Below are 16,407 nucleotides of genomic sequence, written 5' to 3'. Positions count from 1 at the left end.
GTCGCCTGCTTCATTGGCATGCACAGGTGACCTCTTCTGCTTCAGGCTGTGGAGGAGGGGTCCTGGGTGCCCCTTCCAGGGCAGGCTCATCCCTGGAGAAGCCCCCGGAGCCTTGACTGGCTCCCTTGGTCGGGGAGGCCCTCTGTAGGTGGTGCTCCTGCTGAGGCCTGGTGGCCCCCACTCCTCCCTCCCTCCCTCCCCCTACTCCTCCCTCCCTCCCTCCCCCTACTCCTCCCTCCCTCCCTCCCTCTCTGGGTCTAATCAACCCAGACAGGATGACCCAGGGCTCCTAGTTCCAGTGTTATTGTGACCCGACCTTGACTGAGACTTGAGATGTGATGTTTCACCTTCCTGCGCCTCATTGTTCATTTTGATCCAATCATGCCAACTCCTTTCACAGGGACATTGAGAAATGAAAGGATAATTTTGAAACCATCAGATCTCTTAGTTAAGTACTCTGAAATAAGGTCAATAACAGCAGAGTGATGCAAATGACCAGACCTTGACCTTTCATCTCTCATCTTTAATTTTAGATCTTTTTAAAAAAATGTCAGCCTAAGGGAAAAAGGTAAATTTGATTTTGGGAATTTATGTAGGTGGGATGATGGGATATTTTGTTTTTATTATTTTGGTACTAGGGACTTAACCCAAGGGCATTTAACCACTGAGCTACATCCCCAGCCCATTTTGAGATGGGGTCTCAGTAAATTGCTTAGGGTCTCTCAAAGTTGCTGAGGCTGATCTCGAAAGTTGTGATCCTCCTACCTCATCCTCCTGAGATTACAGGTGTGCACCACCACACCCGCCTAGGGATACCTTTTTGTTTTTTTTTAAATATTTTTTTCTAGTAGATGGTCAGAGTAGCTTTATTTTTATGTGGTGCCTAGGATAGATACCCATTGCCTCACGTGTGCCAGGCAAGCACTCTGCCAGCGAGCCACAACCCCAGCCCTTAGCCAGCTGTGCGTGTGGCTGGCTGGCTAACACCTTTTGTTTTCCTGAAATAGTGCTTCAGAAGCTACCGGTTGAGGATGGACACACCTGAGAGCGCCTCCTCAGAGCAGGTTCTGACGTCCTAGTGCCAAGACGGTCGTGGGAAGGTGTTTGCACAAGTGGAAGCCTGTGCTCTGAGCGGGGACATGGACACCCGTGGCTGTAACACAGAGAAGGAAGCTGGGCTCACAGAGGCAGCCGGAGGGACGATAACCCCTGCTGAGCCACCAGGAGGCATTTCATGTGGCAATGTGCAGGGGTTGCAGAAAAGACCTGGCTTTGTCTGAGTCTGGGCTAGAACTTTTGGAAGATGAATTCAGGAAAATAGGATTGGGAATAAGTTCTGGAAAATATTATTTGAACACGCAGGGAATCAGAAAGTTGCCTTGGTTATAAAAACATGTTCCAGGTCTTCGTCCCCTTCTCATGGTTGTGCCAGCAGTTTGCAGTGCACGTTTCTGGCAGGTGTATTTCTTATTTGGTTAAGTTCCCCGAGTTGTGAGGACATCCAGGCCCCTGTCCTCTACCCTGGGCTTTCCCTTGGTGGCCTGGCTGCTGTGGTCTCTACTACCGCAGTCTTTTCTTCCCCTCTTACTGCTCTGCCTGGGCACCGTAGTTCTGTTGAGGGTGGAACCTCTTTGGTTTTTAGCCTTGGGGCCCAAGGGGACTGCTTCACCCTGCAGCTGTCCCTTATCTAGAGCTCCAGGCAGTGCCTGTCCTCCTGAAGGAAGGATGGCAGAGGCCTCTGGCTCGTGGGCTCCCTCTAGTGGTGATCCAGAGCTTGACCACAGTGCCCCTGACTGAACCCAGGAGGAAGGTTCTTTTGGTTCATCAGAAACATCACAGGCGTTTCCATCTTCTCTGGAAATGTGTGGTTTTCCTTTCTCGAGTCAGGCTGCTCAGTTGACTTTCAGCATTGCATCTGGGTTGTAAGGTGGAGTGAAGCGTTAAGCACAGTGCTTTTTATACTCTTTCAAGAAGCACATGATCACACTGTAGCCTGGGCATGGTTTTGAAAAAGGAATTTCTAATAAATTAATCAAGCTGGATGTGATGGCATGCATCTGTAATCCCAGCAACTCAGGAGGCTGGTGGAGGCAGGAGGATTGAAAGTTGGAGGCCAGCCTGGGCAGCTTTAGCAAGACCCTGTCAAAATAAAAAAGGACAGAGATCTGGAAGTGTGGGTCAGCAGTAGAGCGCTCACCTAGCATGTGCAGTGTTGAGTTGATCCCCGTACCACCAACAGGAAAAGGAGGTGGGGGGGAGAGCCAAGAAGGAGTGCTTAGTGCCTTCCCCATGACGGCCTTACTGCAAGAAGAATGTTATTTCTCTGGGAGGAGGCAGGGACTAGGCCAGTGGAATCTAGCTTGAAAACCCCTCAGCTGCCTGTTGACCTGGCACCTTCCTGGCTACATGCCTGGGGTCACCTCTGAGATGTAGGTGACCGGTGTATGATTGCAGGTCAGGGAGAACAAGCTGCAGACACCTTGCTTTTCTGCAGAGCTGGGCTGGGAGTGGGTGCCCAGGACCCCTGCCAGAGCCGGGGCTGGAAGCTGCTGGCTTGTTGTAACACATTGGAAGACCCTGCTCTAAACTCAAGCCCAGGACATGAAGACACGTCTCTCCTGGGCATTTCGTTGTAGAAGCGGCTGCCATAGGATGCACAGCCCCGGCCCCTGGCCTCCCTCATGTGCTGGTCCCATGACAAGGCCATTTTGTTAGACTGAAATCCTCAATACTTCAAACAACACAACTTTTAGTTGTAGATGACATGATACCTTTATTTTATGTGGTGCTGAGGATCAAACCCAGTGCCTCACATGTGCTAGACAAGTGCTCTACCTCTGAGCCACAGCCTCAGCCTACAACTAGTATTTTTCTTTTGCTTTTTAATTGTTTTGTAGTTGTAGATAGACAGAATGCCTTTATTTGCTTTTATGCGGTACTAAGGATGGAACCTGGTGCCTCTCACATGCTAGGCAAGCACTCTGCCACTGAGCCCCAGCCCTATACAATGTAGTAGTTTTATGGAGGTGTGTCAGTTAGATGCCATGCTGCTGCTGCCGTAGTGACATATCCCATCACCTCAAGACCTTACTTCCCTGAAATGTAGCTGGCCAGAAGCCCAGGTGGCCCCCAAACCAGAGTAGATGGGCCCAAGGGCCTTGGCCTGGCTTTGAGGTCAAATCTGAGGGATGCTGAGCTGTCCCTGCAGATGAACAGTGGTGTGCAGAGGGCTGGGCCAAGGGTGTGGGGGTCTCTGCCCTTGGGGCTCACTTGCTTCTTTCCTTCTTCTGTTCTTTAAATTTCTACGATGTTTTGAAGGAGGTAGCTGCTTTGGGGAGGTAGCTGCTTTGGGGACACTGAGCTATCAGGGAGCTGTGCCTGTACCTAGTGGCTTCCCAGCCAGAATGTACAGGCTTCCAGGCCCTGGCCCTTCCTTTCGGTGCTCCTGGGTGAAAAGTGGTCTGTGGTTTCTGCTGTGTGACAGTTGCTGTGTGGTTTTTAGGCTGCCTCGTTTTGGAGATGGCAGTGGTTCTGAAACCCTGCTGTCCTCAATTTTAAACTCTGGCTGTAGAGGAAGAGGGCTGTCCCCTTCAGTGTGGTAACAAGGTTTCGTGGTGCAGAGGTCTGTCCAAAACCTGCAAGCCTAGCACAGCCCTGCTCTGGACCCTGCTCTTTGAAGGGAGTCCGGCACCCACTTCCTGGTCCTCTGTACAGGAGCCACCCGGACGGCAACACTGAGAGGTGCCTCTGTTCACCCAGTTTACTTAGAACGGGTCGTGGGAGCCCGTCAAGGGTGAGGAACTAGGAACTGTGTGTGCACAAGAGGGCTGGGTGTGTGCTGTCTCCAGGGAGCTCGGCACCCACCCTGGTCCTCCAGGCCCATTATCAGGCCGTTCTCAAAGATGGTGACAGCCAGGCAGGTGGCTGTTGGGGTTTCTAGCCACACCTCTGGCTCTGCTGTGTGTCCAGACCAAGCCCACCAGTGTTGCTGCTCTTTCCCTGCCACTTCAGGTCTGTTCTGTTTTTAGCCACATAGTTTTAAATTCTGTGGCCATGCGTGCTGTTGTGTGCAGCAGAGTGTGGCAAACAGCTTTTTTGGAACAGGGAAGTGCATTTGTATGCTTCAAAGTTTCCCCAGTAGGCAGGATCTTGGTGCTATTGACCCTTATATACCCAGCGTGGGTGATTTTGAGGTGTGTGGAAGGTCCTCATGAACACCAGAGGTCCATAAAGAGCCTCCTGAGCAGGAAATCACACCCAGGGCCCAGAAAGAGCTCCAGCCTGGGCCAAGCTGCACGTTTTTGTGCAGCATAAAATCCTGAGCTGAATGTCGGTGTCACTGAGGATTTTGAGTGTGTTCTGCCTCAGCTCGCTGGTGTACCCATGTCCCTTCTTAGTAAAGGTGGCAGGCTCTGTGCTGTCACCCGTGGTCCTTCGTGGTGGGCTGGTCCGTGTCTGGGTGCAGGGACTGATGCTGCTTTCCCTCTGCTTCTGCTGCTCCCTAGGTTTCTAAGGTAAACGGAGTCACTCGAATGTCATCTCTGGGTGCAGGTGCAACCAGTGCCAAAAAGATTCGCGAAGTCAGACCTTCACCATCCAAAACTGTGAAGTACACTGCCACGGTGACCAAGGGGACTGTTACGTACACCAAAGCCAAGAGAGAACTGGTCAAGGAAACCAAACCCAATCACCACAAGCCCAGTTCAGCTGTCCACCACACAATCTCAGGGAAAACCGAAAGTAGCAATGCAAAAACCCGCAAACAGGTGCTATCCCTCGGGGGGGCGTCCAGGTCCACCGGGCCTGCCGTCAACGGCCTCAAGGTCAGTGGCAGGTTGAACCCAAAGTCATGCACTAAGGAGGTGGGGGGGCGGCAGCTGAGGGAGGGGCTGCGGAATTCCAAGAGGAGACTGGAAGAGGCACACCAGGCGGAGAAGCCGCAGTCGCCCCCCAAGAAGATGAAGGGGGCGGCCGGCCCCGCCGAAGCCCCCAGCAGGAAGGCCGCGGCCGCCCCGGCCGAGAAGCCCCTGCTGAACGGACACGTGAAGAAGGACGTGCCCGAGCGGAGTTCGGAGAGAAGCCGGCCGAAGCGGGCGGCGGCCGGCAGGAGCGCGCCGGGCAGACAAGCACACGGCAAGGCGGACAAGGCGGACAAGGCGGACGGCGCCGCCCCCTGTGACCCCCGTTCTACCTCGCAGCCCGAGCCCGCGCACAAGCCGCACGAGCCTCCGGGCAAGCCCGAGAAGGGCGCCAGGGCCGGCTGGGCGGCCATGGACGAGATCCCCGTGCTCAGGCCCTCGGCCAAGGAGTTCCACGACCCGCTCATCTACATCGAGTCGGTCCGCGCTCAGGTGGAGAAGTACGGCATGTGCAGGGTGATCCCGCCGCCCGACTGGCGGCCCGAGTGCAAGCTCAACGACGAGATGCGCTTCGTCACGCAGATCCAGCACATCCACAAGCTGGGCCGGCGCTGGGGCCCCAACGTGCAGCGGCTGGCCTGCATCAAGAAGCACCTCAGATCTCAGGGCATCACCATGGACGAGCTCCCGCTCATAGGTGAGGTCTGGGGCCGTGGGGCCCGCGCCGTGCCTCTCCCCACCACCCGGGCTCACCCCTGCGGCCGCCAGGGCTCACCCCTGTGGCTGCTGGGCTCACCCTGTGACCGCCAGGCTCACCCTGTGACCACCCAGGCTCACCCCTGTGGGGGTGCAGCCCAGAGCCCCTCTTCCCCAGCCTGGGTGCCTGCAGCAGGAGGAAGGTGGGTATTGTGGGCCTAGAGCACCAGGGGCTCATGCTGGACATGCAGGCCTCCCTTGCTGGACTGTGGCCTGCCTGGGCAGAGCAGGGCCACGGAAGCAGTGAGAGTACTGTTTGGTTTAAAGGCCAGAAATTTGTTTCGTAATAGCTCCCTGCACTGGACCGCTGAGATGAGGGTGTGGGCAGGGTGGCCTCTGCTGAGGCATCTCCTTGGCCTGCATGTGTCACCTTCTCTGTGTCCTCCCATGGTCGTGTGTGTCTGTATGTGTGTCCGTCCGTCTGTGTGTGTCCATCCATCCGTCCGTGTGTGTCCGTCCATCTGTCCGTGTCCAGACAGTTGACTGGAGTAAGCCCCACCAGGTGGACTTCCCCCTTGAAGCCTCTAGTGCTGAGCACTGGAGATTTAGGGGTTTGGATCTAGCCCAAGTCTGGATGGTTTCAAGGGTCAACCTCGTCATCAGCCTCAGGCCATTTTCCTGTTCTGCTCCTCATTTTCCCCTTGAGCTTCATTACTGTCTTTAACGACCACCTGGGCCCTTTTCCAGGCCCAGGTAGAGGGTCATGTTTATGTTTCTTCTGAGAGCAGGTAGGGCTGGGATGGGCACGGGCATGGGCGAATCCTGTAGGGAGCGTGTGTGAAAGCAGGCGCTCTCCGGTGGGTGCTGGGTATTGCCTCCCAGGACTCTGCCACAGCCTCCAGACCCTCTCGTGTTTTGGGGGTAGACTTCCTCCGCCAAGGCTTCTGCAGGGGCAGGCCCTTAGGGACAGCTGGGTAGGGCGGCATGTCTCCCTTTGAGCTCTGGAAGAAGCTCAGCAGGCGTTCAGTGTCAGGATCTGGCGGGTGGCCCTGTGCCTGTGAGCACTCAGCCCACCTGGTGACCCAGAGACAGCACATGGACCACGGAGCCCTCCTGTCTGTGGCAGACCTGCAGACGTGTCAGCTTTCTCCTATGTGACAAAACCTCTGACATGGACAACTTAAAAGGAGGAAATAGTTGTTCTGGCCCAGAGTTCCAGGTTTCAGCCCACAGCCTGCTGGCTTTGTGCCCGGGGAGCTGCCATCACGGCAAGGCGAGCCTGGCAGAACACGGGCTGCCACGTCAGGCAGCTGGAGGTGCACATGAAGGGGCGGGGTCCCGGGGCCTCCCCCAGGCCTCATCTCCTAGAAGCTGCTTGGCCTGGGGACTGAGCTTGGGCTGCCCAGACCCAAGCTGAATGCCCGGAGGGGAGCATAGTGCTCTCCCTGTGGGTGGCCTGCCTCTGTGTGGGGCTGTGACAGGGGATGCTGCCGAGGCTGCCACAGCCCTTTTGCTCAGCGTTTTTGCCCTCGACGGTGACTCCACTGGTACCAGAAGCCAGGCAGGGGTGTGGCCGTGGTGTGCGTTCCTGCTCTTGGCTGTCGCCCCCGAGTGTGAAACACTTTGTCAGAGGAGCACAGACCTGGCCTGTGACCTTGGAGGCCTCTGGCCCAAGGTGCAAGCCTCGATGTCCAGCAGCAGCTGAGACCCGATGCCTTCGCAGGTCCCAGGGCACCCCAGCCCCCCGGGAGCCTTGGCTCAGGAGAGCAGGCAGCCTGTGACTGAAGGCATGGGTTCTGCAAAGGGCTCCTGCAAGTACCGTGTACCCTCATGTTGTTGCTGGGTTATAATCTGCCTGCAGAAACGCCTGGACGTGGAGACTTCCTTCCCCTTGCATGTGTGCTGAGCCACGGGGGCCGTGTCAGGACTTGTTTCCTCATCCACCTGCATAGCAGAAGGCAGTGTGTGGCTGGTCCATGGGGGAAGCGCTCTGGTTTTGAGACAGAGACCAGCCTTGAGTCACACATGGGACTTGGGCCTCGTGAGACCTTCAGTGGGCCATGGAACCTTAGAGCACAGGTCCTGCTGTCCAAATCTGGGGCGATTTTCTCTGATGGTGTGTGCCCTTCCCCAACCTCTGCACTGCACAACCCACTCCCATCCCACCAAGTCAGGGGAATTCCCTCCCCAGGGACTGGTTTTCATGTCCCCTCTGAGCAAAGTGGTCCAGGCTCCAGTTTGCGTGGTGAGCTGGCCCCTGGTCTGCTCCAGCCTGTGCTGCTGGGCTTTCCTTTGTCTTTGATGTGGATGCACCCCCACCTTCCGAAGATCTGCTCACCCAGCACCTGTTTGTGGGTCATTTTGGAAGCTCCCCCTTTGGCCCGGAGTGGCTGCTCCCATTGAGTGGAGTCATGGGGGGTGTTCCTTCATATCTGAGCTCTGTGCACTTGTACAGCTTTGCTTCAGTCAAGAGCAGCACTGAAAACACACCCCCATGTCTTCCAGAGATGAGCAGCTGCTCTGTCCGGACTGTTTTCCTAAGCACGTGCTCATTTTCAACCTGGAAAATCCAGTGAGATTAAAACCAAATCACCTTGTAGTGAGGGGCTGGGTGTCAGCAGGGGAGTCAGGACTTGGTGTGTATGTGGGTCCCCTGTCTGAGCTGTTCTGGACCTGGGTGGCACTAGGAAGCCCTGCCCACCCTCACTAGGGCTCTGCTGCTGGTGCGTGAGATTGGCTGTCGCTGGTTCATGCCCCGCCTGGGATGTGGAGCTCTATAATGTTCCTCCCCACTTACTTGCCTGGCCAGCCCGCTCCTTCCCTTCTTCCTGTTCAGTACTGTCCTCCTGTTGTGCCCCCACCTCCCCCTCGGGGTGCCCCTTCCCTCTGGCTTTGGGGGTGCTGGGCTGGGACCTGCCTCTGGACCGGCTCCCTTCTCTCTCAGTGCACTCCATCCCAGGAGCCTGGCAGAGCCCCAGCACACAGCAGGCGTTCAGGAACGGCCAGATGATGCAGCAGGCCTTGTCCTGTCCTCCTCCTCCTCCTCCTCCTCCTCCTCCTCCTCCTCACCACTGTCCCGTCTTCCCCCCTCACCGCCCCAGGAGGCTGCGAGCTCGACCTGGCCTGCTTTTTCCGGCTGATTAACGAGATGGGCGGCATGCAGCAAGTGACTGACCTCAAAAAATGGAACAAACTCGCAGACATGCTGCGCATCCCCAGGACTGCCCAGGACCGGCTGGCCAAGCTGCAGGAGGCCTACTGCCAGTACCTGCTCTCCTACGACTCCCTGTCCCCCGAGGAGCACCGGAGGCTGGAGAAGGAGGTGCTCATGGAGAAGGAGATCCTGGAGAAGCGCAAGGGGCCGCTGGAGGGCCACACGGAGAATGACTACCACAAGTTCCACCCGCTGCCCCGCTTCGAGCCCAAGAACGGCCTCATCCACGGAGTGGCGCCCAGGAACGGCTTCCGCAGCAAGCTCAAGGAGGTGGGCCAGGCCCCGCTCAAGACGGGCCGGCGGCGCCTCTTCGCTCAGGAAAGGGAGGCGGCCAAGGAGGAGGAGGAGGACAAGGGCGTCCTCAGCGACTTCCACAAGTGCATCTACAAGGTAGGTCCCCTGCCTGCGGCCTGCACTGGTGGGCACCAGGTTCCACAAGCACGCGGAGCAGGATGTGGGGGTGGGCCTACCCGGGCCAGCCAGGAGGGCGGCGGGGCGCTGGCTGTATGCAGGGACACCCTTAGTCTTTGAACACCTCTGAGGTGGCAGGCCGAGGCAGGGGACCACAGGTTTCAGGCCAGCCTGGGCAACTTAGCAGACCCGATCTCAGAATGAGATTTAAAAAAGGCTGGGGATGTGGTTCAGGGTTAAGTCCCCAGCGTCACCACACACACAGTAAAAGAAAAAAACAACGTCCCCAAACGAATGACGAGTGAGTGGGTTTTTTCTGGAGGCTGGGAGGTCGTGGCCCAAGGTGTCAGCAATCTGAGGAGGGTGGGTTTGCAGCATCCTAATTTGGCCGAAGGGCAGAGACTCGCCCGAGTTGTCCCACTGCCTGACACCGTTGCAGAGGGAATTACACTCCAACTCGTGTTCTGGAGGGAGGGCAGGCACAAGCAGCCCCTGGCCAGTGCTGTGGGGTTCGAAAGGTGCATTTGTAATGAAGAGAGAGCCTGTAGTTTGTCCAGGGAGGCTGGGTGTCTGATGGTCAATGATGCGAGAGCTCTGGCTCTGCCCCTTTCGAGTGCTGTGTGTGACCTTTACCTCTCTGGATCTTCTGCATTTCCTTCATGAAGGTGTGTGTGTGCTGTGCCAGGACGCAGTGGTGGTGTGCGTGTTGTCTCTGCACTCCCTTCTCCACCAGAGGCCCGGCGAGCATCCTCACTGAGGACCCCTGGCATTCTCTCCTGCCTCCTCCCTTCTGTTTCCCACAGCCTGCTGCCTTGCTGCCCCATCCCAGCATTGCCGGGTCTCTGCCCTTCGCAGAGGTCTTGTAGGAACTGCGTGGAAGGGCCGGGCGGGGCAGACCTTTCCCAGAGAAGCCGATCCTTCCTCTAAGAAGCAAGTGGAGGTGATGACCTCCTCTTGGCAGCCCACCTGCCTCCCTCCTCAGCCTCCAGGAGCCGCACGGCACCTCAGGGCCAGCTGGCAGAGCCCAGGTGTGATCTCTGAGTTGAGGCCTGGCCCAGCCTGGCCCTGTGTGCTGGTTGGGGATTCGCGGGAGGGAGTGCTCTCGGACGAGGTCTTGGCCTGCTGCCCTTCCCTCTGTGGTGTCTTGGTGGGGTGCTGGGGCTGGTGGGTTTCTGCTGCGTGGGGGATGGGTAGTCCTTACCCTGCCTGGCTCACTGCAGGCTCCGGCTGTCCTTGCTCCAGGGTTTCCCCATGGACTGTGGAGGTACACGGAGCTCCTCGCTGGAGCCCAGGTCTGTGGACCTCCTTCCCTGGGCCAAGCCCCCTCGCCTCTTTCCCTGGGGCAGGCCGCCCTTCTCTGGGCTTTGCATTTGCTCCTGGCCTATAGGAAGAGGTGCCTGTGCCTACAAGGTTTTATGACGAACTGCAGAGGGTTTTGTCTCTTTGGTTTAACTCTCCGTCCCAACATCTTCTGCTGGAGTCACAGGCATGGGGCCTGGGGAGCTCCCACCTTCATCTGAGCTGTGAAGTGTGTTCCCGGACGGGAGAAGCTGCTCCTGGAGACGGCCTAATTTATTTAGGGTGTTTCCTGAATCCCCGAGAAGCCATTCTCATTTAAAGCCACTCACCAAATCCTGTGATTCTGAATAATCGTCCTCTTTCCCCTGTTGGCTGCTGTTTATTTCAAAAGACCAGTGCAGCAAGAGTGTTCAGTTCCCAGGCACCATAGCGCATGCCTGTATCCCAGCTACTCAGGAGGCTGAGGCAGGAGGATGGCAATTTTGAGGCCAGCCCCAGCAACTTAGTGAGATTTTGTTTCACGATAAAATAAATAAGGGAAGGGATGTATCAAGGGCCCCTGGGTCAATCCCTAGCACCTCCACAAAAAATGTTGGATCCAAGAAAGGGTTTTTCTTGTTCTAAAAAAATATGTTTTGTCAAAGATGTCTTTAGATTTAATTGCAAAAATTAATGAAGCTGGTCAAGGGATACGTGCCTCTGACCATGCAGGGTGGTGACTAGCCAGCACACCCCACTCCTATGTCCCCATCACCTCCATTCACTTTAGTCCAGTCACTTAGTGCAAAATTGGGTCTCTGCTCGTAGGTACATTTCCATTCTGCAGGGAGGTGACTTTCCTGCAAACAGCAGGACAGAAAAACCAAATTCCAGAACCTTCCTCCCACCACCTTGATGGTGCCCAAGGGCAGCTGCCTGGTTTAGAGTCTTGCTCTTACTTTGGAGGAGTGCTGGCGTGTCACCCCAAAGGGGAAGAAGCTTCCCGACCAGCTCCCAGGAGCCACTGCCCCCTCCCTCGTGGAGCCGCCTGTAGTGCCCCGCTCTTCCTGGGACACAGTAGGTGCTGGATGTTTATTTCTGCGACTGAGCGGTCAACGTGCCTGTCAAAACCCGGAAAGGCAGAGTCTGAGAAGGCTCCTCGGTGGCACTGGTCAAGGCAGGAGCAAAGGCTGCGTTCCTAGGTTTCCACGGTGGCCGCTTCATTGAAGTGATTTGAGTTTTTCAGGGAGTGGGGCCAAAGAGGGTGTAGCCAGTGGGCCCTCTGGCATGTGGCTTCTGTGGCCAAAGTGGTGTGGATCGTCGCCATTCTCCAGGGGGATGCCTGGTCATTGCTGCCGGTGTCTGCATTAGGCCCGTGAGCTAACTGGTCCTCCCCTCACATGGGGTCCCTGAGGGTTTCTGTCCAGAGTGTGAGGTGCTTCAGGAAGTCGCTTGTGCTGTCGTCAGAGTGCTGCTGTTCCTGCCTTCTGGGGCTGGCACCTGTTTCTGGTGGAAACTGGCCCGGCTACTGCTCGTGGTGGTCAGTGGAGGGGTCACCTTCTCCATCTCTTGACACTGGGGACTCAGTGCCTGGTCTGAGGATTTTTTTTTTTAACCGTCATTTCTGCTGGCCATTAACTCGGGACACAGGGGCCCAGGGCTGCAGGGGAGACACAGGCCGAGGCCGTGACTCGCATGTGGCCTGATTGGCGGTGAGCTTGGCTTTGTGTTTTAAGCTTCTCTCTGGTGTTTCCTTTTGTTTCAGGGAAGATCTGTTTCTCTAACAACTTTTTATAGAACAGCAAGAAATATCATGAACATGTGTTTCAGCAAGGAGCCTGCACCAGCTGAGATCGAGGTGAGTGGCACCCCGCAGTGTTGGGCAGAGGCCGAGTGTACACAGGGCCGCCCAGCATTGCACGGAGTTGATCGAAATGCACTCGGACACCAGAAAGGGTGTCGTGAGACCGAGGTGGGCAGGCCTCTCCTGACCGCGCCCCGATTCAGAGGTGGTGAGTCGTCCAGCTTGGGGACAGGGTTCTGAGCCTCCCTCACCCCTGTCCAGCAGGCCCCCCCAACAGCTGCCTTGCCCCTGTCGGATTTCCTTGGAGCTGGGCTGTACTGCTCGCCCCTCTGGCTTCCTCTGTGATGGAGTTGGCAGATGGCCACCCTTGGCTTCTGCCAGCTCTCCTCGAGTTACTACAGGGTTGGAAAGACAGCACTTCTGTGTCCAGACCAATTAGGGGTGGTTTTGTGTGCAGCGCTATGGGACAGAACTGGGGTGTGTTTACCTGCCTTGACCAGGCACAGTTGGAGTCCCCGTGAACTCCAGCTGGAAAGGGAAGCAAACCCTACTCCTGTCACTTGGTTGGGGGCATCCACAGCTGCGGAGCAGGCAGGTCTGAGGACTGCAGCCGCACCTGGTGTGTGTGAGACAGGATTCCTGTGTCTTTAATGATGGTTGCCACCTCTTTAAGGTAAAAATCCCAGGTACAGCCTCTTGGGAGGCTGAGACAGGAGAATGTCAAGTTCAAGGCCAGACCCCACAACTTAGTGAGACCTTGTCTTAAAAACTGAAAAGGCTGGAATGTGACTCGGCGGCAAAGCACCCCTAGGTTCTGTTCCTCGGGGCTCAAGAATAAATAAATAAATAAAATGCAGGTGGGTGTACTCTGGCACCTGGTGACCCGGGGTCCTGGACGTGGAGCTGCCACTGCTCTCCCTGGACAGCATGTGGCAGCTCAAGCCTGCTGCCCTCACTTGGGGACCCTGTTTACTTTTGTCAGCTTTCAGTCCTTCCAGCTCTCGGCCATTGGCTGCTGACCCCTGCTGCCGCTCTGGGTCTCCCTGGTCCTGGTTCTCAGCCTTGAGGCCCTCAGAGCCGTTCCTTGGTAGCAGTGTCAGGAGGCGAGGGCGTCTTTGGGAGCTAAGCATGTGAGCTGGAGAGAGGTCTTGGCTACTCTCCCTGCGGCCCAGCAGGAGGGTCCTCAAGCTGCAGGTGACTCTCACCATTGTGTGTGCCCACTTTATCTTTGGCTGCAGCGGTTACATAAATCTTTAAACACAGCAAAGATTTGCTGAAGTTGAGATTTCAGCCTGAGGCTGGCCAGCTTCTTGTGCCTGGTGTCTTAACAGAAACGCCAGGCCCCTCCCCTTCCCACGGCCAGCAGCTGAGGCGGCCACTGCTTATGTGGAACGACCGTCCTGTCTCCCAGATCTTTGTGCACGTCCACACCTCTTGTGTGTCTCTGTCTCAGCTCCTGGGCGGCGGGGTACGGGGCTTCTCCAGTCCTTGGTGGTGATCTCCTTCGTGGTTTGTGGACACAGACCCTCCAGCTGGTGGCTCTTGGAGGGAGTCACGCTGTCCTCCTCCTCCTGGGAGCTGCGTCTGGGATGCGATGGCGAGTTAAGCGAGGCTCCTGCCTGTGGGGTCTGGAGACGGGGACGAAGCTGCTTAGCTTCTGGGATGCTGAAGAGCAGAAGGGCCCCCGAGGGGAGGAGGAGGAGGCTGATCAGAGACGCTCCTGGCCCATCCTCTGCCATGTTCCTTGGTGATCTCCACGTGTGGGTCCTGTGCACACCCAGCCCCCAGCTCTGCTCGAGCTGGCTCCCACCGAGGCCTGGGTGCTCGCAGCTGGGTGCAGCCTGTAGGGTGCTGGCCCCACATCACGGAAGGTGCTGATTCTCGGGGGCTGCCGAGCTCCACCTGAGCAGGTGTGTGGCGGGCTCCGTCCTCAAGCTGGCTTTTAAGCGTGTGACACCACAGCTGCTCTAACATGTGCGAGCTTAGTGCCAAGTCCTCACGTCCACGCAGGATGCTGCCCGTCCCTCCCCAGTGCCCATCGTGCCCCCCGCCCCAAGGCCAAGACTGAGCCCTCGAGCGCAGTGCCCGCTCCCCCCTTGCTGCTGGCAGCCAATCCCCTTGTCCCTAAATTCCCCTGCCTCAGGAACCTCCTGCGAGGGATGGATTTTGTGACTGGCTTATTCGGGGAGCGTGTCCTCGGGGGCGTGGGTCAGTGTTTCTCTCGAGGCAGGTGATGTTCTGTGGCACGAATACGCCTGGCTCTTCCCTCTAGCCCCTGTGCCAGGGCACCTGTCCCCGAGGCCCTGCTTCAGTCAGCAGGGTGATCGGCTGGCACCTTCTGCTCGGCCTCCTGTAGGGGGCACTCTGCTGGGCCTGGGGACATGGCATCCGTTTGTCGGGCTCCTCCGTGGCAAGTAGTGTCCTGTGTGGAGCTGCTCCAGGACTCTGGCCCCTCGAAGGTGCTGACTGGCTCTTTCCTCTTTCCTGCAGCAAGAGTACTGGAGGCTAGTGGAAGAGAAGGACTGCCACGTGGCTGTGCACTGCGGCAAGGTGGACACCAACACTCACGGCAGCGGATTCCCAGTGGGGAAATCAGAACCCTTTTCAAGGTAGCAGTGGCGCCCTTTGTCCACATTCCGGGGACCAGACACCACCCTCCTGGCCCTGTCTGTGACACTCTTCATCTTCCCTTCTGCAGGCACGGATGGAACCTCACCGTCCTCCCCAATAACACAGGGTCCATCCTGCGTCACCTCGGTGCTGTGCCTGGTAAGCCTGAGGCCACACCTGAACCCCGCTCTGAGAAGTCCCCGGGCGCCTTAAAGGGCGGGGTGTATCCACCAAAACCGACTCTTAGAAGAGGGAGGAGTGAGATTACAGCTGGCGAAGAGGAGGTAGACGCAGACTTGGGCAGCACGTGAAGCCCAGGGCCACTCTGCGTCTGGGAAAGTGCACTTGAAGGTCCTTCAGGCTCTAGCAGGCTGTGTCCTCTGGGCAGGGAGTGGCGGGTGGAAGCTGAGTGCTGTCGAGGCCCCGGAGTGGGAAGCCCAGGCCGACTTGGGGAGCCCACACCCTCCTCTTCCTGGGCTGAGGCCTTCCTGAGCTCGGGCCGTCCATCTCAGGATGGACGCTGCAGCCCCAAACTGGTGGTTCATTGACTGTGGTCATCCTTGTAGTCACAATCCTGCCCCAAAGGTGTTCTTTACTGTGAGGAACATTGTCCTTATTCTTGGATTCAAAGCAACAAAGAGCAAATGATACCTTCTTGTGGAGTCCTCAGGTTTTGAAGCCAGTTCTTGTTTTGGGTTTCCTCGAGCTGTGTTTCACAGTGCTGTCCCTCTCTTCTAGGAGTGACTATTCCCTGGCTTAACATTGGCATGGTCTTTTCTACCTCATGCTGGTCTCGAGACCAAAACCACCTTCCCTACATTGACTACTTACACACTGGTGCTGACTGCATTTGGTGAGTAGCGGGCGGGTGGGCCTCCTCCTTGCATTTCGCATGTAGTGGCCACTGTCGCCTCTTGTCATCTGCCTGTTGTATCTGCGTCATTTCCCCGTGGTGACAAGGAGTAGCATCACAGAAACTTCACTAATGGCAGGGCTGCACCGACTTCCCCTCAGTACCTGCTCTGTGGGGCTGCTCAGGAGTGGCCGTCTCCAGGTCTGTCTGTGCAAAGGGACTGCAGACCATCCCCGGGAAGCCCTCTGGGTTGTGTCCCTCACCAGTTGAGCCATGTGGGGTGGGCATGTGGTGTTCCCGTTGGGCCCCTGGATCCTGGCTCAGCTGTGGCCATTCCCAGTCGTGGCTGGGCTCTTCGGTTTCTTTGTTTATGGAGACTTTATAGAAGATGGCACTCGCTTAGCTGCCTTGCCCCGTATACTGCAGGCATCACATTCATTTCTAACGGGGTGTTCTTAGTGAAGTAAAACCAAACCCTATAACTAGTGTGGTCTTCCCGGAGCTGGCTGGCATGGGTCGCTGTCGACTGTTGTGGCTTTGATCCTGCTGGTGGGACTGGGACTTGGGGGGACGGGGTGGGGATCATCAGTGTCCAGTAGCTGAGCGGGGTGGATGTGGTCTTGAGGCCTGGGTGGTGGGTGGCCACTGGGCCCCTGTGGCTCACAGTGTGACCGGGGCAGAG

At 57.0% G+C, this 16,407-nt stretch overlaps 1 protein-coding gene across 5 annotated transcripts in view; it reads left to right on the top strand.

Moving 5' to 3' along the window:
- The window catches only part of JARID2 (jumonji and AT-rich interaction domain containing 2), a 229,289-nt gene that overhangs the window by 196,207 nt on the left and 16,675 nt on the right, over positions 1-16,407 (top strand). For all 5 annotated transcript variants that reach the window (XM_081294272.1, XM_081294274.1, XM_081294273.1 and 2 more), the window contains 6 exons: positions 4,506-5,556; positions 8,657-9,159; positions 12,224-12,316; positions 14,753-14,871; positions 14,961-15,031; positions 15,611-15,725. In XM_081294272.1, the coding sequence (XP_081150398.1) occupies positions 4,506-5,556; positions 8,657-9,159; positions 12,224-12,316; positions 14,753-14,871; positions 14,961-15,031; positions 15,611-15,725 (1,952 nt within the window). The remainder of the gene's footprint in view (positions 1-4,505; positions 5,557-8,656; positions 9,160-12,223; positions 12,317-14,752; positions 14,872-14,960; positions 15,032-15,610; positions 15,726-16,407) is intronic.

The sequence above is a fragment of the Spermophilus citellus genome (assembly GCF_964194105.1).
Source record: "Spermophilus citellus genome assembly, chromosome: 5".
NCBI lineage: Eukaryota > Metazoa > Chordata > Mammalia > Rodentia > Sciuridae > Spermophilus > Spermophilus citellus.
This window is presented reverse-complemented; position numbering and strand designations above follow the sequence as displayed.